The sequence below is a fragment of the Ochotona curzoniae genome, unplaced genomic scaffold (genome assembly GCF_017591425.1).
Source record: "Ochotona curzoniae isolate NIBS_2020 unplaced genomic scaffold, NIBS_Ocur_1.0 scaffold_461, whole genome shotgun sequence".
Lineage (NCBI taxonomy): Eukaryota > Metazoa > Chordata > Mammalia > Lagomorpha > Ochotonidae > Ochotona > Ochotona curzoniae.
The window spans coordinates 10,578,678-10,599,736 of NW_024467120.1; the positions used below are offsets into that span (position 1 = coordinate 10,578,678).

A 21,059-nucleotide genomic window follows, 5' to 3' on the forward strand; every position below is an offset into this window, starting at 1 on the left:
GTTTGGGAAGGGAGTGGACCAGGTAGGGCCAGACCAATTGCAGCTCACTGGCAAGTACAGGAGCCAGGCTAGAATGCAGGGTGTGCCAGGCTAGGTTATCACAGTACTGGTTTGCATGAGGCAGGTATAGGAATGAACTGGGCAGGATTAGGCTGTAGCACTCAACAGCAAGTTGGGACTGAGAGTGGGACAGGTCAGATAAGACTGCAGCATCTGATAGCAAAGGACAAAACAGGATGGGCTGTGCAGAACTGGGTCAGGGCAACTACTGGCACGTGCAAGATCTGGGGAGGGGAACTGGCCTAGTTGGGGGGCTAAGAGGACAACCCGGCTAGGTTGTGGTTCCCACTGGTGAACATGAGTGCCAGAATGGGGGCAGTGGTCTGGACTGGACACGGCTGCAGTGTCCCTCGGCATGGGTGTGGACTGGGTCTGGGGTGTGCCAGATTGGGCGAGATTCCAGCATCCACTGATGCTTGTGAGAACCAGAGTGAGTATAGGATAACCTGGGCTAGGTTTTGGCTCCTCCTGGGCCACGTGAGAGCTACATCAGGGCGTGGACAATGAATGGCTGTGCCGTAACATCCAACAGTAAGAACCAGATTGGATGTGGGCCAGTTGAACAAGGCTACTGTTCCTGCCAGGACAGAAGGTGGGCTAAATCAGCCCAGGCCAAGGACCCACCAGTGTGTTTAAGATCTGCCACTGGGAGGAGACCCAGTAGAGGATCTTGGGGAACTCCTTTATCAGGGTGCAGTCCCTGAAGGTTAGTGCAAGAACCAAGGCAAGGAGCAGCTCAGGCAAGGAGACCAGACTAGGTTACAGTACCTGCTGGCATACATGTGGCTCAGATCTGTGGGTTGTCGATGCTGAGCCAGTTCATAATATATCCTGGCAAACCTGAGAACCAGGATGAGGTGTAGGACAGGCTGTGTCTGGCCACAATACCAGCCAGTTCACATTAGGACCAGAACTGGGGGCTGAGTATACCGGGTTGGAGGGGAGCTCCCACCAGTGTGAGCTGGAATGGGGGCAGACTAGGCTCAGCCAGGCTGAAGCACCCACCAGCAAGTGCTGAGGTGAGAAGGGGCAGACTGGGCCACAGCACCCACCAGCACATGTCAGACTGGCGGTGGTGGTGGTGATGCGAAAGCCCAGTACGAGAGCAGGGGATACTCCCCGTGCTGGTGAATGTGAGAGCCGGGACTGGGGGCAGACCAGACCTGGCAGGGTTACAGCACCTGTTGGCCTACATGTGAACTGGGTTAGGGAAGAGAGCCAGGCTGGGCTAACCAATTATATCCACTGGTACAGGCATGAGGCAGAGCAGGTGCAGGCTGTTTGGGCCTTGCCACAGCATCAGCTGACAATTGCTGGGACTGGAAGCAAGTCCTGTTGAGCTAGACGGCAGAATCACCTGGAGAGTGCAAGCTTCTGGGAAGGGAATGGATCCATTGGGGAGGCTATGGGCACCTCTCTGATGGGCTTCAACTCCCATTTACAAACATGAGAACCAGGGCCCGAGAGTGGAGTCAGTTGAGGTAGGCTTCAATGTCCATTGATGTGTATGAGATCTGAAAGGGGTATGGGACAGACTGGACCAGTCCCCTGCACATGCTGGAAGGCACAGGAACTGAGCTGGGGGCTGGTCCAGTAGGGGTTACTGGGGGGTCGCTCTGACTGGCCTTCAGCTGTTCCTGGTGTACATGAGGGCCGAATGTGTGGTAGACAGGGTTGGGCTGGGCCACAGTATCCATTGGATTGCAGAGGAAGTAGGACAGAACAAATGCTCAATTACCCTAACGAAACTTGACAGAAAACTTCTGGGTGAATGGAGACTGAGGTGGACCATGTCAGCCAATTGACCTTGGAAAAATTTCCTATCCTTTAAGTGGTGGTATCAACTACATTTTACAACTATTGAAATCACTTGAGCAGAACCCGCAGAATTTGCTCCAGAACAGGGACCCTCCCTTGGATAACATCGGGTACTGAGGTGGTTGGGAGGATGGACATGGTCTCTCCCAGTGTATCCTCCCCTCCCCCAGATACAAAGAAGAAAATATGTAAACAATGGTCTTGCCCACTTTCTCCAGATCCTTGACCCTTCTCACCCTAACCAACTACATAAACATCACTAAAAATAAAATAAATCTAATTAATGGTGTGGCCTGTGAATCATGATATATTCGAATTGTACTTGGCAGAAAAAAGCTTCACCCTTCCTCTGAAGTGCTAAGCTAAAGAAGCATAACTGGTTAATTCCATTCACCTGTTATAACACCGTAGACTGTGTAGCTCATATAATTCTCTTATAGTTCTAGGGGCTGGGGATCCAAAGAGAAGGCCTCAGCAGATTGACAGGCATTCCTGGTTTATAGATGGAACTTTCTGACTGTACCCACATGATGGAAGGACAAGGGAGCCCTACAGGGTCTCCAAGAAGTGCACTGAATAAAGTCCTTCCAACTCCCCTGGCGGGTCATAGCTCCTGCTGGTGAAAAGATGGTCCAGACCTGGGGGTCGGACAAGCTGGGCAAAGCAGCTCCAATGGCTGGCTAATGTGTAAGTTGGTAATGAAACGGGGTGGACCAGGCAGGACTGAGCTAACCTTAGCCCACAAGCAAAATTAGAAACCAGGATGGAGCACAGGTCATGCCGAGCTAGGCTCTTGCACCTACTGGTCTGCGTGGGCCAGAGACGCTAAGCCACAGCGCCTAAGACAGGGGCCGGGACAGGTGGGGAGCTGTACCAAGCTGAGTCACAGCAACCACTGGCATGCATGTGCTCCATGGCTGGGAACAGGCCCAGTTGGGGAGCTAAGGGGACACCCTAGCTGGGTGGAGGTTCCCACCAAGGGGCACGTGGGCTGAAATGGGGGCTGCATTCTGATCAGTCTCACTTGGCACAAGTGTAGACTGGGACTGGAAGCCCTAAGCCGGGCCAGACTCCAACACCATCTGCTGTTCTGGAGGACCAGGGTAGATGTGGGACGGATTAGGCTTGGTCTCAGCCCCTAATGCGCTATGTGTGAGCTGTATGCAGGTATGGACGAGCCTTGGCTGGGCTGAAATATCCTACAGTAAGAACCAGATTGGGTGGAAGGCCAATCAGGAAAAGCCACTGTCCCTGCTAGGACAGGAGGCAAACCAAGTAGGGCTGGCTCATGCACCCCCTGGTATGCATGAAATCTGGCATTAGGAGATCCTTGACTGCTTCCCAGGCCACAAGCCGGGAGCTGGATGGGAGGTGGAACAGCCGGGACATGAACCAGAGTCTATATGGGATCCCAGCGCATGCAAGGTAAGGATGTTAGCCACCAGGCTTCTATACCAGGGTCCTCCAAAATAATCTTAAAGACCATAAATATCTTCTGTCTCCAGTATAACACCAAGTTCACATTTCTTAAGTGTGAAAGTTCTACTGACTGGCACTTGCAAAATTTTCTGTATCCAATTCTTAGTGAACACTTCACAACTCAAGACTGAAAAAGAATAAAAAAAAAAAAAAAATCAAAGTGCTATTTTTGATGCAGGTTTCTGCTAACGCTTCTGGGAAGGCAGTTGAGATGATGGTTCAAGTGTCAAGGCCCCTGCCATGTAGAAGACCATACCAGAGTTTGTGGATCCTGGTTCCTGCCTGGCCAGACGTGGCTATTACTGCGATTTGAAGAATAAACCAGGAGTGAAAGGTACATCTTTCCACCTTTCACACAGTTGATTATTCATCATATTAGAATAGTCAACAGAGCAGGGTGCTTTCAGATGCACACCTAGATGCCTACTTTTATCCCAGGTTCCATTGGATTCTGGGAAAACATCTGGTTTAAGGGCTGGAGGCTGGGGCAGAGAAGTTACAATGCGGCATACATCCAAAAAAAAAAATATTTTGGCATGTGAGTTATGCACCCAGAGCAACAAGATTCTGTGCCTGCAAAACTTGGATGGGCATGGTAGTGTTCTGAATGCTAAGGACTGTGAAGGGCGCAGTGCATCTGGAAATGACATCTGCCATCTTCCTAAAGGTCTGACCTTCATCAGTGGAGCTCCTGACAAAGGATTAGGCCCAAGTGCTCGCTTGCTGTTTCTCCCAGCTGTTAAAGTACATAGTGCACAAATGGGACACCACCTTAACCAGGTCGTCTGGTCAGTGCTTTAGGACGGCAAAGACAAGTCATCAATCTTGAACACAACTCAAATGCAAAATGAAACTGCTTATAGGAAAAACTGGCCTGACCTCCAAAAAGGACAAGACAGGATTGCTAAATGCAATGATCTTGTACCAAGAATACTAGGACAATTAATGAAACCAGAATGTGGATGACACCATCTTACATGTTACATTCCGAGTCTCATACCTTTCCTGTGGTTATCATTTAGGATCACAATCTATGTAGCCAACTCTCAAATGGCTCCAAAATAAGTACAAAGAATGAAAACAGATGCAGATGTAGGTTATATGGGAGGCTTGCTAAATGATGCAACTTCCCCAAATTCCAAAACAAAAATGTAAAAATAAAACAAATGGCTGCCATGATGTCAAAAATGACAAGTCAGTACAGTAACAACACAATAAAACGCAGAGTACTCTGGCTCTAAAGTCCTGATGAAGGCCTGGGCAAGTTCTTGACTGCTGCCATCTATTGCCACCCAGAATTGTCTAAGGAAAGAACTGAGCACAGCGGCCGTACTTTTTTTTCGGGGGCTTGAGTCAACACTTGCTATATCAGCACCTCACATGGATGCTGGTTGGAGTCCCAGCTGCTCCACTTCACCAAACCCCTGGTAACATCCCTGGGAAGCAGCAGATGGCCCCTGCAACTCAGTTCCCAGCTCCTGGCTTCTGCCTAGCTGAGCCCCTGCTGTTGTAGCCATCCTGGCAATGCATCAATGTATAGAATTCTCTGAACTGTCTCAAACAATAAATCTTTTTAAACTGCATTATTTTAACTAACCAGAAAAAGTGTTTTTCTTTCTAATGAAACAAGGCATAAAGGAGGCTACTGAACATCAAAAACTGACAAAGTATTTTTGATTCCTCCTCTTGTTGAAGATGCAAACCCAACTGGCCAGGTTTTTAAGAAGCGAGTTTCCCCAACACCTATTCAGTTTTAAACTCATCAGTAACATCTACCCAGTGATTTGGACAAATAAAGTTACCACTTCAAGCTTTGTGTATTCACCTGAATAGTCAGGGAACTTCCACCTATTTTATTTAGGTTTTCATTTTTTCAAATTCCAACCAGAAGCTAAATACAATTGGAAACTGGTAAGCATTAGTTTACTCCAAAGGAGTAGGATCATTCAGATTTACTCCAATAAAAGTATGCAACCCTTAAGCAAAGCTTTTCTTCATTTAAAAGGAAAAAAAAAAAACTATACAGTAGTCTTTCCTTATGTTCATTGCACAAAATGAGTTCTGCTTTTAGAACTTTGACACTCATGTTTTTTGTTTTGTTTTTACAATTTAAGATCTCAACTTTTATAACTTTTTCTACTCCAAAAACTCTGGTAGTTTTTCTTTAGAAAGGTGTAGAAACCAGTATTTCTGCACAATCACTGGAATTTTGTCATTAAAATCTCTTCTCTTTAAAACCAAAAAGCAAAGTCCTCTACCTACCATGGTTTTTGCAGCTTTGTATTTCTCAGTTTTATAGCTGCATTAGCTACTTCAGACTCCAGATCTGCTTTAAGGTGTACAACTGCAGCCACACTCAGCAGAAAAATCTGTAACAGCAACTTGGGGAAAGAGATCTGGGAAAAAAAATACATGAGTACCAGGAAACAAATACGGCCCAGTAAGATGAGGCAAGAATGCCTACAATGAGATGTTTTTTTTCACTTAAGATTTCTTTCCCATGGTTGTATTCTTTTTAAACAACCACTTCTGGTCATTAGAATGAATCTGATGGTGCTCTGGAACAGTGATTATATCAAAGCTATCAAGCTTTTTGAAATATTATTTATACCTGTTACATTCACTTTTCACCCTCTAAATACTGATGACAGATGTCAGAGGCAAAACCCAGGACAAATGGGAAGACCATCAAAAGTGAGTTATCACCTTGTGCTTTCAGACACATTTAAGCATTTCAGTGTACAGTAGTCCTTTCATTTCACATTTTTAGTAAGATGCTGATGCAGTGCAGCAAATATGCAAAGCATCTTCTTTCACACAGTCTGTGCAGAAGACATCTAATTTGTTTTAAGTTCTGAGATTCAAATGACTAAAAAAAAAAAAAAATCCAGGATGAATGCATAGTGTTCTGTGCATGAGTCCATTTTCCTTAAACGCTGAAAGAATAAAGTGGTAAGAAAACAAGAAAAGAAAAACTGCTGCTGCATTCTCTGATCTTCTCCATTTTGCTGATCAGTCTCTATTCTGGCATGTAAGGACGAAGGTGATCCTCTATGGTGCCCACTGCCCAGTGGGTGAGCTGTTCCTGTGGCAAGTAGAGGCAGATGCTGCATAACTTGAAGATTGTAGCTTTGTTTTTTGGAGTCTGAAATGGGAAAAAATATCCTTAAACAAGGCTAATGTGACTGCCATCACTTGAAGTCAAGTTCCCAGAATGTATGAAACCAACGGCACAACGACAAAGCACCCAGAGTCGTAACCGAGGCTTCTGACCCACACTCTGGTAAGGAAGACAATCTTACCATTTCAGATCTGGCAAAGAAAGAAACTCATTGTAAACCAAATACTTAGAAACTCACAAAAGTCAGTCATCACTTGTCAAAAAGTATTAGGGTAATAATATTTCATGAAAATATTTGGACAGATGTTCAAGGCATGTGAGTAAACCCATCTGCCCATCTTTAGCTGATACTTCAGACCATCCTTATCATGCACCTTCAATTATCAAAAAGCACAAGCTCTTGGCAGATGATTGTGATTAAGGTATAATTAATTCCTTTACTTTTTAAGCTGTAAGACGGTTACCACAAAGATCAAATGAATCCACATATACAAAGTCCTTCACAAATAGCCAAGCTACAATCACTTCTTCAGAAACCAGGGGAAGTAGATTCCTCTGCACATTGCAAGCCGGCAACGCACCCCCAGCTCAAAAATTAAAAGTGTAATTTCATACAAAGCAAAGAAAACTAAGAATGTACAACAATGAAGATCAAGTTCCTCTAAAACTAAATGTTCCAGTTTGCCTGAGCCTAAAACATTTCCCAGGACTTTTATCTTTTTAGTGCTAAAAACTGGGACATTCCAGATTGCGGGTCATCCCTACCTATAACCCAAATTTAGCTCATGTAACGTGCTATCTACCGTATTTCCTCAACAAAGTCAAATGAAGCACATTACAAGCGCTTAAAAAGAAGAAAGTGTCAACCCAAAACATCTACCACAAGAGATCTGAAGAAAGCAGAATGGAAAAAAAAACCTGACAATTGCCTGCACCAAATTAACTTTCTTCTGAATTCCTAGTTTTTAAAAGTCTGCACTAAAACCATGATCTTCCCAGTACACTCCAGTATATAGCAGTTTGAAAACAATCTAGAATACACCCCCCAAGATGTTTCTCGTAAATAACTAGAAACAAGTACTTTGAGAGGTGAAATAACCAGGTATCTTATTCAGAAAAGAGTTTACCGACCAGTAAACTCTGAGGACTGAACTCGGGTATTAAAAAAGAGTACAACATACCTGTAAGTGCTGTCTGTCAATGAAGAGAAACACTGACTGGTTAGGATTGTTGACAACAATTCCAGTCTTGTCCTTGCGGCTCAGTACATGCAGAAACTGTTTTTCATAGTCACCGTGATGAAACTCAAATTTGGCCTAATGACAAAACATACTCATATGTAATCATTTCACTGCACAAAGTTCTATCAGCTAGCATTTCACTGTATAAGACATGTTCTTTAAAATCTGCGCCAATGTGACTCAATCCTATTAAGAGGCTTAAGCCAAGTTGCATAAAATCCTATTCTCAAACCTACTTAGGTGAAGATGCTCATCTTAGCATTTAAACCTTAAGAATATCACTCTCCTTTCAGAAGATGCACTATAGATTACATTTATTCTAGTCCTTCACTAATGATTTTATGCAAACCCCTTAACTTTTTAAACTTCAGCTTCATCTATAAAATTAAGTTCTATTTCCCAGGACATTTAAAAGATAAAATGCGAGAGGGGTTGGTTCACACATGAAAGGCTATTTTGGTAAATAGTTTCACCATTCACATAAATTGGCTTCTGAGTAAATATGAACAGAGAGACAGAAGCACAAAGCTTCCATACATTGGTTCATTCACCACGAACTAGGCAGGGCCAGGCGGAAGCCAGGCGCCAGGAACTCAAACTTGAGAGCATATGGGTGACACAGTCCTAAGCCTGGAGTACCACCTGCTACCTCCCAAGGTGCACATCGGCACAAAGCTGGAGTTAGGAAAGCAATCAGGTCTCAAATTCAAGTACCAATACATGGAATGTAGCTATCCCAAACCACAGCACACGCATCCAACCAGAACCTCCAAATGGTTTACACTTTTTGTTTCTCACAGCCTCAAATTTTTGAAGATGAACTTATTTCTTATTAATAGGAAAGGTAGATTTGCAGAGAAAAAAGATCTTCCATCCACTAGTTCACTCCCTAAAGTGACCACAATGCCCAAACTAGAGAAAATCCAATGCCAGGAGCCAGGAACTTCTCTTCCAGGTCTCCCACACGGGTGCAGGGTCCAAGGCTTTGGGCCGTCCTCGACTGCTTTCCCAGGCCACAAGCAGGGAGCTGGAAGGGAAGCGGGGCCGCCGGGTTTAGAACCAGCGCCCATATGGGATCCCGGGTGTGCAAGGCGAGGACTTTAACCATTACGCTATCGCACCAGGCCCTGTTTTAAACTATTTAAGACTTGTGGGAGAAGAATATTTTTTGAATCTCAATATAACCAACTCCATCCTCCCACAAATGTCTATGTGCACTGGCAGAGATGGGGGGGGGGGGGGGGAAGAAAACCAAGGCAGAACTACAGAAACCGACCTACATCTTTGGCAATCTGACATTCAGACAATTGTGAATTGTAAAACTAACAGTCAATGTCGTTCAGATAACTTATTTCCATATGATGCCAAAAACATTTGGCAATATGGAAATGGAAGTCAGCAGCTTCTACTACCTTGGATTTTATCGCCTAAGCACTAGAGTTTTTCTTATCAACTTTAACATAAAATGTGTCTACATGCTACTGTATGTAAAACTAGGCCAACGATGTGGCATAGTCAAGCTACCTGCAACACCACCATCCCATATAGCACTGGTTTGTGTCCCAGCTGCCCCAACTGCCTGCTGACACACCAGGGGAAACAAAACCAGAATCCTGGCCCAAGCACTAGGGACCCTGCCATGTATATGTGAGATGAGGATGAGAGTGGAACATTCCTGGGCACTGCAGCCACAAGAGTAGTAAACCAGTGGAATGAAGGTTCCCTCTCTTGTGCAGCTATTTTTCAAATAAACAGGTCTTCAGGGAGTTTACATACTACTGAAGGAATGGACACATAAGTTCAGTGGGTTAAGCTGCAGCTTGAAACATCATGCTGGAGTAGCAGCAGTCAGCTGCTCCACTTCTGATCTAGCTTCTTCTGAATGTGGGAAGACACCAGAGGAAGCAACTGCACAAGACCCCTACCACCCAAGCAGTAGACCTAGATGGAGTTTCCTGGTTCCCAGCTTCAGGCTGAATCAGCTCCAGCCATTGCAACCTTTTGGGAAACAAAATTAAGGAGTATAAGATCCCTCTTTGGGGCCCGGCACGGTGGCGCAAGTGGTTAAGGTCCTCGCCTTGCACACCCGGGATCCCATATGGGCGCCGGTTCTAATCCCGGCAGCCCCGCTTCCCTTCCAGCTCCCTGCCTGTGGCCCGGGAAAGCAGTCGAGGACGGCCCAAAGCTTTGGGACCCTGCACCCGAATGGGAGACCTGGAAGAGGCTCCTGGCTTCAGATCGGCATAGTATCGGCCCGTTGCGCTCACTTGGGGAGTGAATCATCGGACAGAAGATCTTGTTCTCTGTCTCTCCTCTCTCTGTATATCTGCCTTTCCAATAAAAATAAAATAAATCTTTAAAAAAAAAATCCTTCTTTGGTTTTCCTTCTATTATTCTTCCTGGGAAATAAATCTAAGGGGGAAAAAAAAGAGCAAGGAAAAAGAAAGGCTTTCCCCAAGTAAGATGTTATTATGTGTGGAGCTTTGAATTGAATTCTTATCCAAGTGCAGCAAAAGGAAAGGTCAAGCAAGAGAAGGCAAGGCAAGAGCCGTGGTGATGCAGGATGGTGCCTGAAGGAAGATAATTTAAAAAACCCTCTGGGGAAACAAACTAATACAAACAATAATGTGTTAACAATGAAATACTGTTCAAGAAAGAAAACAGGTGTCACAAGACTACAAATGCAACGGACATGAACAACCAGTAATCACATCAGAAGTGTGTGCGTAACAACACTGAAAAAGCCTTCCATCTAACTTGCATGTCACTTCAGTCCTACCCCACCTAACTAATATCCACTTATGATGCAGGGTGGTCAGCACTAAACATTTAGAAACAAATACACCTTTCACAGGCAGCATAAAGTAAGGAAATCCTAACAGTGGGATCAACAGCCTACTTAGGCAATAGCATTAATAAAAAGGAAAGATGACACATCATTTTTATAGTACCTTCAAGCACTTCACAACACTAAATGTAACAAACTTGATTGTTAAGGTAACCTTTATTCTATTTCCTGTTAAATCTCACCATGGAAGTATATAGATTTTAAAGTGCTTCACAAAGTTAATTCTGGAACTAATCTCCGATGGATATCTAGGAATGACTACTTCAGATTACTTTAGGCAAGTAAATTTCAAATTTACTAGATGTAGTTTAATTCTAAAATTATAAGTTACTGCTTATATCCTACTATATTCAACCCAGAACTTTTATTTCCAAAAAATATTTTATCTCGGGCCAGGTACAATTGCTGAATGGTTAAATCTTTGCCTTAAACACACTGGGATCTAATGGGCACTGATTCATGTCCCAGCTGCTCCACTTCCCAGCCAGCTCCCTGTTTGTAGCCTGGGAAAGCAGTGGAGGATGGCCTAGAGTCCTGGGAATCTGCACCTGCACAGGAGACTCGGAAGTGGCTGCTAGCTCCTGGCTTTGGATTGGCTTAGCTCCGGCCGCTGTGGCCACTTGAGAGTGAACCGGCAGACCAAAGATTTGTTTCTTTCTCTGCAAATGTGCCTTTCCAGTAAAATAAGTAAATCTTAAAAAAAAAAAAATTTATCTGAATGGCAGAGTTAAACAGTAAGATACATAGGTCTTCTACTCAAAATAGCTGCAACGGCTGTTGCTGGGCCAGACAGAAACCAGAAACTTCTACTGGTCTCCCACATGGGCACAGGGATGTAAACATTTGGGCCATCTCCCACTGCTTCCCCAGGCATGTTAGCCTAGAGCTGGTTACAAAGCAGAGTAGTTGGGAGTCATGCCCATATGGGATGATGGAGTCACAAGGAGCAGCTTTACCCACCACCCCAAATGCCTGCTACCTCACTCCAGGTTTTAAGGTTTTATAAATACATAGCACAGTACAGAGTGAAGAGTCAAGGTGGTGAGCTTTACAGTTAAGCCCAGGCATTTAACTTGACCACTACCTAACTTCACAACTTTGAGCCAGCTATTTGCCGAATCTCTGTCCAATTTTTTCTCATCAATAGCTGGCTCATAGCTGATTACTGTATAGATAAACACAAACTGGTGCCCATATGGGATCCAGATGGTTGTAAGGTGAAGACTTCAGCCACTAGGCTACTGCGCCGAGCCCTACGCCTACTTTTTTGATAAACATTTTCATTTATTCCCTCTATTTTTTTCTTCTTTAAAAAATATTTTCGGCAGCCCAGTACCGTGGCTTAGCAGCTAAAGCCCTTGCCTTGAATGCACAGGGATCCCATATGGGCACCGGTTCTAATCCCAGCAGCTCCACTTCCCATCCAGCTCCCTGCTTGTGGCCTGGGAAAGCAGCTGAGCAGGGCCCAAAGCCTTGGGACCCTGCACCTGCACGGGAACCAGAGGAGGTTCCTGGCTCCTGATGGGCCAACCATTGTGGTCACACGTATCTGATTACTGTACACATAAATGTACGGATTCATGACAAAGCCCAAGAGCCAACTTATCATAAGCATCAGCCACAGGAGAGGTCATTTGTGCAAGCTGTTAGGGCGTGGGCTAGAATGCTTGGGTTCCATATCCAGGCTCCACTCCCAACTCCAGCTTCCTATTAATGCAAACCCTGGGAGCAGCAGTATGGCTCAACTAAATTCTGACCCATGTGGGAGGCTTGGATGAAGTTCCTGCTGCCCTCCTCCCCACCACCCTATCTGGCTCAGCTGCGAACCAATCTGAAGAACTGGTGTATGGGACTTCTCTAAAGAACATTAGCCACGATTTTCAAAGAAAAAGTTCTCTAGACAAGATTTTAAAAGCATTCCTAAGTTTCCAGAAAAAAGATATTAGAAATTCAAACATACTGTGTTATGTGAACCTACCATCTTTCCAATGAGAAATATTAAACAATGCCTGCAGCCCAGTTCAGCAGAAGTCCAAGTCATATTCTTACATCTTTCTGTTACCACTTGCAAAATGAAATTTATACTCTGATACAGACACGTGAATATACTTATCGTTCATGAGACAAATAACACTTTTACATCTATTGAGCCTATGGATCATCTTTAAAATATACTGTCAAATTCTGAAGAGAATTTGAGCTGAGGTTAGGCAACAACACAAGAGAGCTTGGGCAAGATTCTAACTGGACAATCTATCACACCATAAGGGGATACAGACAACGGCTCAATTGGCTAATTCTCACCCTGCAAGCACTAGGATCCTACATGGACGCCTGTTTATGTCCCTGATGCTTCATTTCCCATCCAGCTCACTGCTCGTGGCCTGGGAAAGCAGTCAAGGATGGCCCAAAGCCTTGGGACCTTGCACCCACATGGTAGACCTGCAGGAAGCTCCTGCCTCCTGGCTTAGGATCGGCTTAGCTGGGCTTAGCTCGGCTTAGCTCAGCTGTGGCCACATGGGGAGTCAATCAGCTCTTCCTTTCCAATAAAAATAAAACACAGAAGACCTCACAGTACTAGATAATGTTTGTTTTTAAGCTTTTACATTCCTTAACAAATAAACCAAGACTTTTAATATTTACTTAGCAAAAATAAGTCCTTAACTGTTCTGATTACAAAACAACATTTTAATAGCTCTTTTTCTCCTTTCCTCCATGTATACAAATGTACTTTAAAGAAGAACCAATCCAAGTAAATTCCCTTAAATGAACATTAGAAATCATCTGGTAAATCAAATCAGCAAGATACTAAAAATGGTTAAAGCATCACTACAAAATTTACTTTTCTCCTCTACACCTCTATGTAGGTATCAGCTTCCAGAAAAAGCTTAACTCATTTAGACCAGATTCATTTGAAAAGCAGAGTGACATACTAATTCAGGAGTGCACATGGCAGCCGGAAGAAGGGTAACGTTCTCTTGAGCACCCCATGAGCCCCTCTTAAAAAGATTTTCAAGGTCCTGGTACAGTAGTCTACTGGCTAAAGTCCTACCCTTGCATATGCTAAGATCCCATACGGGCGTAAGTCTGTATCCCAGCTCCCTGCTTGTGACCTGGGAGGGCAGTCAAGGATGGCCCAAGGTCTTGGGACCCTGCACCCAAGTGCGAGACCTGGAAGAAGCTCCTGCTTTGGATGGGCTCAGCTCCCAGCCACTGTGGGCACTTTGGAAGTGAACCAGCAGACGGAAGATCTTTCTATACCTACGTCTCTCTGTAAATCTGACATTCCAATAAAAAAATAAGTAAAAAATTAAAAACAAAATGTTTTTCCCCAGGTATAATTTCTATGACACCCTAAACAGAACTACCTCATACTCCAGAGATTCTCCAATCCATATGCTTTAACAGCAATAGTATATTCCTGAAGAACTTTTCAGTTTACACTATTCCAGGCATTTTCACTTACTCAAGTGCTTATCACACTTATTCTAGAATAAATACCTGAACAGGCCGAAAAGGCTCATCAGATTCCTTCCACCTAGAGAACAGGAGACAGACAATTTTCTCAATGTCATTCCGAGGCCAAAGAATGAAATCCATCTCCTGAGTACAGCCAATTACATCCTACAAAGTGAAAAATTGTAAAAAGATTTTGAAATAAACCTGTAACAAGTAGCATCACAAATTTTAAGTATAGAAACATCTTACAAACATGAAAGGTTCAACTTATCATTTTATATCTTAAGAGATGTTAGGAAAGCTGTATGGAATATGAACAGCTCATAAGACATCTGACTTTGGTATTTATCATGTAGAGAATCCACACATTCAGTCATCCAGTCCAAATGTTCTTCTCATAAAGATCTCCATTTACCAGTGCCTGATGAAAGCTGAGCTCTGACAATGCTGTCTATCACTGAACCGTTATCTCAACCCTCCAAACTGAGTGCATGAAGGTGTCTCAAAACCTCTAACACAAACCACTGTTATCACAGCTGACATATTCTTTTCTTTTGAGAATCACTTTTCTCCAATTCTGTTCCCATTCTTCCTCTTCCTGGTGTATTAGTGTTCAGAGGCCAACAGACCTTCTCCAACTCGGAACATAATATTCTGTCCCCCTCCTCGCAATTACACGGATTTCCTGCTCAAGCATGCTTGGATTAATTTTCCAAGTTGAGAAGACTCACAACAAGAAAGTTTCTAATTTACAAAAGGTCAGTGTTAACTCACCCAAGGAAAAATGAATCATCAGGAACATAAAGCATTATTTACAAACATACACCATTATCAAACAAAATACCAAACAGAGCTATCCATGCTTCTATTTAAAAAAAAAATACTCTAAGGAATTTAAAAATAATTCTTATGTCCAGCAATTAGGTTATAAAAAATAGTTGGCCATTACAAGCACCTAAAATGGGTTACATAAATCTGACTGTGCTGAGGGTACTTGAGTAAGTACCTAGAGAAAAGCAACAAAACATTGTTTATTTTGGTATACATCCATTTTTAAAAATTGATTTTTATTGGAAACGCAGATTTACAGGGCGGGAAGGAGAGACTGAGGGCACCTCTGCCTCTTGTCTTTCCCTCTGTCACTCAGTTCAAACAAATTAATAATCATCATCCTGGGACAAATACTGCATTTTCGCAGCCCTGCCAACACAGTGCACACACTTCCGTTAGCACGGTGGTTACTAGCCACTTACCCTTCTCATAGACTGGTATCGAGGAGCATGGAGCTGTACCACATCCTTCTGTAAAAGCTCAATGGAACTTTCCAAGGAATAACTGGAATCTCGCGCACCTTTCAGGATATTTTCTTCATAATTATTTGTCATGACTGGTATAACTTCAGACACTTCAAAAAGTGCTGCTTTTTTCTTCTAAAAGTGAAAAACAAAGTTCTTAACTCCTTCAGGAGCAAACTGTCATTTAACACCCAGTCCATGCTATCAAAGCCAAACACTTCAACTCAGCAAAATTCTTAAAGTCAAAGTTTTTATTCTGAAACTATGTTCAGGTAGGCACATCTTCCTGTACTTTCCCACCCCCTCCCCAACACACAGACACACACACACCCCACCACCATAGACAGACTGTTATCAGAATGTTTAATTTCAGTTTCACAGCAATGTGGTATACATGTATGTATTTTAGACAACAGTCGTTAAATACCAAGTACTGCTAAGACTTAATAAAAAGAAAAACCAATAATGCACCAATAGCCACAGTAAAACATCATGAGTTTAAAAACAAAGCTATTTCAATCAACTGATTTATTTCTTAAGTGGGTCAATTTACTCTTTCTGGATAGATATACTGAGTATACCCAAGCTGTCAGCATTTGAACAGAGGAAAAAAATGTACACCAAATTGTGTTTCAAAATTAGTTAACACCAAGGGTTTAGCAACATTCCAACCTACAAAATTCTGTACTACAGAACATAAATCCAGCCAGTATCCATTCATGGAAAATATTTCCAAAGGTATTACATAACTACACGGTACAACTGAGACTTTTTATAGATTAAATGTGAAGATATAGTCTCCCCATTTATGACATGGATTTATGTAAACAGCTCTTAATTATCAATCCTCCAACTGAAAAGAAATGGAGAAAAAAGCCCTGGCTTCTCCCCTCTGGGCCAATCGTTTCAGAACACTCACTTTTAAACAACCTTACAGTACTAAAAGTTACCAAGACTGTTCTCATATACACGCAACTTTGGAGTTACCAGTGGAGGAATGATCTGGGAGGCCTTCCAAAAAGTACTAGATACCATGCTAAGATTTCCACAATTAGCTACAACTTAAGTGCAGATACGAAACTTGCAATTCCTTAAGCCAAATATTCTTGACAACTGAAGAAACTATCCATTCTAAGTCACCCCCCTAAAATTGCTTTCATCACATCATCCTTGGCTGCTGAAGTCATCATTTGCTATCTATGAAAATAATTCTGACCCTGACCAACACTTTCTTACTGAATTATCAGAAATTCAAACTTCTGAACACAAGTTAACCAATATTTAAGCGCTCCTAAAAAAAATGTGACCAATTTCATTAAATGAGAAAAAGTGTCTGTTTCATAAAGACAGAATTAGGCTGACCTCAACTCTCACCTTGATCCCAATTTCAGTTTCATCCTCTTCATATTCCATACTAGAGGATCTCTAACTCAGCTATGACATTTCGCATCTCACTCCCCCATGAATGCAGTTTCACAAAGCTGTGTGGATCCTCCTCACCTTTTGGGTTAAATCTTTGCAAACCAATACTCAAGGACAAGAAGTCCTGTTCTCAATTCAAATGACCCATGAAGATAAAACATCATATACAAAGTGAACTTTTTCCAACCACTCTTCAACCTAGTATTAGCAATTACTTAACAACTTAATATACACTTACAAAATCACTTGTGCTAATTCACATGAAGAACTTTAAATTACCTTCTCCTTGAATACAAAGGCAACATACATCTTGAAGTCAAACTGGTCAGCTAGAGATTCTTTTTTCTTTCTAAGCTGAGCACGTAGTCTGTTCAGAGCTTGTTTCTTCCGGGAGTTTGGGTCCCCCATTTTGAAATACAGGTGGTACTAAAGCCTTTGGAAATTGTCACTAAACTATGGGCACTTTTCTTAAGACTCAAGTACAACAGAAACAAGTCATTTTTTTTTCCTGCTAATATAGTAGCTAAAATCACAACTGTAACCCCAGAACTGCACCTTCTGGCAACAAGAGCAGACGGCCAACAAACAAAACCTGCTGCCCAGTCATGTTTGGAATCAGGTGGGGGAAGGAAGAGGGAGGGAGGGGGAGGAAAGGAAGGAGAGAAAACGTGAACTAACTTTCTGGAAAATACATGTGGCTCAAGTGCCAAAAAAAAAAAAATAGGTTGGGGAGGGAGGAAGGCGCCCGGACAGGAGGCAAAGCCTATTATCAGGATTTAGGTGTGTAATAAAACACAGCTGACACCAGTCCAATCCTTAACATCCATCCGTATTCCGCCCTCCCGTTTGAAGTAAAGGGAATAAAAGGAACGACCGGGGAGGGGGGAGGGGGAAATGTAATCCTTGCTTCCCAAATACAAAACAAAAACAAAACCGCAAAAAAGGATAGGGAATGAAACTGAAATGGCCAATTGGATTTTACCCAGCCAGCACCATGGCTGTAGTACCTAATTAACTCGTAGTTATTTCAGATTTCACTATTGCTATGTATTGTCAGTGCCTGTTATTGATTACACTGGGCGGTGAGCAAAGAGAGAAGTGCAAAATCGGTCGAGAAGGAAGGGGCGAGGTCCAGGGTTTCCCTGCAATCAACTACAGTGTATACCGGCGGCGGACAGCTGTTGCCCAAAGGAGCCAGGAGAAAAAACAGCGGAGTCACGGCCGACTTCCCCATCACCCACGTTTTCACCCACAGGCGGCTGCCAGCGCTGCTGCCAAGGACAATCATGATGGCAGAGGGAAAGGGGACACGGTGTTGTTAAGTTAATCCGGCGGTGGCGAGACCTGAGGGAACTCCCGGGACCCTAACACCCTGCACTGGACCCTCACACCGGGGGGAGGAGGGGGAAGAGGCGGGTCAGCCCGGCAACGAGCCCTACATTCCCCTGCGAGGGCGGCCCCGATCGAGGTGGTGGAGAGCGCGGTCTATCTTGGCGTGAGCATGGCCGGGGCCAAAGGTGGCGGGGTTTTTCGCCCAAGTCCCAGGCGGCGCCCGGGGGACCACCAGTTTCCACCGCCCAGGCCCCCCACCCCTACCCTCGCCTTCAGCGGCAGCGACTCACTCGCACCACGGGAGACACAGGATCCCTCGGGTTCTCACTCATATCATCGCGGAAACAACTCCCACCCGGGTAGGAGGCGGGAGAAGGGTAAATGGGACCGATCAGTGGAGGAGGGGGAGGGGGAAGAGAAGAAAATAATCGTGTTAATAGCAATTACTTTGAAAGTAAGCCCGCCCAACCCTCCCCACCCACCCACCCCAAAAAAAGGGAGGGAAAAAAACACACACAAAAAAAAACCCAAAAAAACAAAAAAACTAAGTTTCCCGGACTCCGGAGGAAGCGCTCTCACGTCGAGCAGACCATGTTTCCCGAGTGCGCAGGGCCGGGCGGGGCGCTGGTCTGTCTCCCGAGGGCGGCGGGCCGGGCTCTCGGGCCTCTCTCAGCCGCAGCCCGCGGGCGGAGCGGCAGCGGCGGCGGAGGCGGCGACGGCGGCGGCGGGGGCGCTGCTGGCGGCTCGGGCGGGAGCCATGTCAAGAGAACACCACCAGCCGACTGCGCCCCTCCATGCCCGCTGCAGAGCGCGCCAAGGCCCGGCCGCCCGCGCTGCTGCCGCCCTGCAGCCCCCGCCTGGGACCCATAGTCTGGCTCGGCGCCGGCGACAGTGGAGGTGGAGGAAGAGGAAGAGGAGGAGGGAGGGACGGAGGCGACGGGACAGCAGAAAAGAAAAACGAGGAAAAGAGGAGGGAAGGTCGACGCTGGCGGAGAGGGAGGGACCCTGCGCTAAGCGGCCTGTCAGCCGAGGAATAAAGTTATTTCAGTTCAGGCATCTGTTCGCGAAGTCTCTCTCCCACGGGCGGGCTTCCGCTCTCTTGGAAAAGCAGGCCGAGGAGACCGCAGGAGGGACAAGTCGCAGAGGAGGGCAAACGTCCGCAGTGGCACAGCCTCGTGCCCGCCCCCACCACCACCACCACCGGCGGCTGCACAAGCGGCGGCGGCGGCGGCCTCAGGATCCTCCCGGGTCCGGGGCTGAGTCGCGTTTGAGCGAAACAGCGAGAACAAACAACTTAAAATGGCAGCGAGCGACGCTGCGTCACCCGCCCCTCACCGGCACCGCCCCGAGCCTTCTGCGGCTGCGCGCAGCCCGGGCGCCCACCACGTGCGCAGGTGCCACTGGCTGGGGCGGGGGGGGACACGTCGGAGAGGACCCTGAGACGGGAAAGTCGACAAGGCTAACAAGAGCGAAAAATATCACGGAGAGAATACTTGACAAATATTTGGCGGATGTGAACTTTTGAATTGGCACTTTGTCCTTAGCATTTGCCCTAAACAGAAACTTTGATAATAGAGAATCCCCCTCTAACACGTCATGGAATCTGATGGGCGGGTCCCTTGCGTTGGCTCCGCCCCCTGACAGGAGGCCCAGTCGCCAGCGAAGGTCCCGCCCCTACTGACGTCATAAGGGCAGGCCCCTGCGCCCTGACTGACAAATACCCGGATGCAGTCTGCGCGTCCCGGAAGTCCTGGCGCATTAGGACTCGGGCGTGGCGCGGGGAAGGGTGGGGTGAAGTGGCGGGAAAGGTGGTGGGGTTTCGTCGCTGGATGGCGGCCGTTGGGTCCCCGCCACGTGGGCAGGCCGGAAGGGCGCTCCCTGGCTTGGCACGAGGTCGGAGCCGCTGCGAGCTGGGCGAGGAGCCGCGGAGTCGGTCCGGGATGTTTTTCCCGTTTTAGGAACATTATTATGAATCTCCCAGGAGCTCAGGCCTTCCCTGGTGGCAGAAGTAGTCAAACTAGCGGCCCCGGAGGGCGTGGAGCCTGTTTTCTTTCCAGATCGCCAATGTGCTGAGAAAAAACGAGTCACATAAGTCAGCAGCCAAGGTGGAGGCTCTGCCTGGTGAAGCCCCTTTGTGGATGACCGGTCCCAGTGTGGAGGGGGCCGTTGGTTCGCATCCCGGCTGCTCCACTTCCCATCCGACTCCTTGCCGGTGGCAGCCAAGTGTGAAGGAAGTGTCCATAGGATCCAATTTCTGAGGGTGCCAAGTTACTTCTTAACCTTGAAACCTAAAGCGTTTTGCCAAGCCTTTTCTGATTCACAGAACTGAAAAGTTCTCACCGGTGACGCCGAAAGTATCAGGCAGCTTAGGGCTTCAGTTGAGGAAACCAAAAGGGGGCACAGCAGAGAAAACTGGCCGCAACGGGTATCTGCCATCATCTTCATGGCAGAATGTGCAAAATAACAGGTTTTTTTTTTTAAATACAGTTCACACAGCATGCTACAAAACGGTTTGAAAATTGAATGATTTTCTAGAGTGTATTCACAGATGGTGCAGTCAATGTTGCTTGCTCCCAGCCCTGAGCAGCCGCTGGTTCGTGTTGTGAAGCTGTAGATCGCTGCCTTGTCTAAAATGTCTGTGAAACCAATAGGTTTTCTTTTTTTTTTTTTATTGTTAATAACATTGTATTATGTGATACAGTTTTATAGGCACTGGGATTCCCCCCACTCCTCCCATAACCCTCCCAAACCAACAGGTTTTCTTTAGGGAACGGCTTCTTAGTGTATTTCCAAGTTTCCTGTTATCAATGATTCCTGTTGCTTGGAAAAGCCCCTCGCCTTGCACGTGCCAAATTGCTGAAACAAGAAATGGTGTCTTTTGTTTTGCTTTTGGGTTCTTTTAAAAAAAGACCAGAAGAGAACTTTCCCAACTGGGCTTCTGCAACAGCCCTCACCCCTACCCCCACAACAATACGAGCTGCTGC

At 45.4% G+C, this 21,059-nt stretch overlaps 1 protein-coding gene across 2 annotated transcripts; it reads right to left on the reverse strand.

Moving 5' to 3' along the window:
- Positions 1-5,169: 5,169 nt before the first annotated feature.
- On the reverse strand, positions 5,170-18,575 carry CUNH6orf62 (chromosome unknown C6orf62 homolog). Of its 2 annotated transcripts, none has more exons than XM_040967748.1 (5): positions 18,366-18,575; positions 15,280-15,456; positions 14,069-14,191; positions 7,660-7,794; positions 5,170-6,502 (listed from the first exon to the last, which is right to left on the reverse strand). In XM_040967748.1, exons 1-5 carry the CDS (start codon positions 18,405-18,407, stop codon positions 6,377-6,379), a joined length of 603 nt encoding a protein of 200 aa, XP_040823682.1. In that variant the 5' UTR covers positions 18,408-18,575; the 3' UTR covers positions 5,170-6,376. The 2 variants fall into 2 exon arrangements, with proteins under 2 accessions (XP_040823682.1, XP_040823681.1); XM_040967747.1 differs by lacking the exon at positions 18,366-18,575 and adding an exon at positions 17,023-18,343.
- Between the last annotated feature and the right edge of the window lie 2,484 nt (positions 18,576-21,059).

Coding starts and splice junctions, on each gene's coding strand:
- CUNH6orf62 (XM_040967747.1), bottom strand. CDS start 17,151: ATGGGGGACCCAAACTCCCGGAAGAAACAAGCTCTGAACAGACTACGT. Junction 7,795..14,068: donor AGCCTTTTCGGCCTGTTCAG/GTATTTATTCTA, acceptor TTTTGTCATTAG/GCCAAATTTGAGTTTCATCA. Junction 6,503..7,659: donor TTGACAGACAGCACTTACAG/GTATGTTGTACT, acceptor TTCCCATTTCAG/ACTCCAAAAAACAAAGCTAC.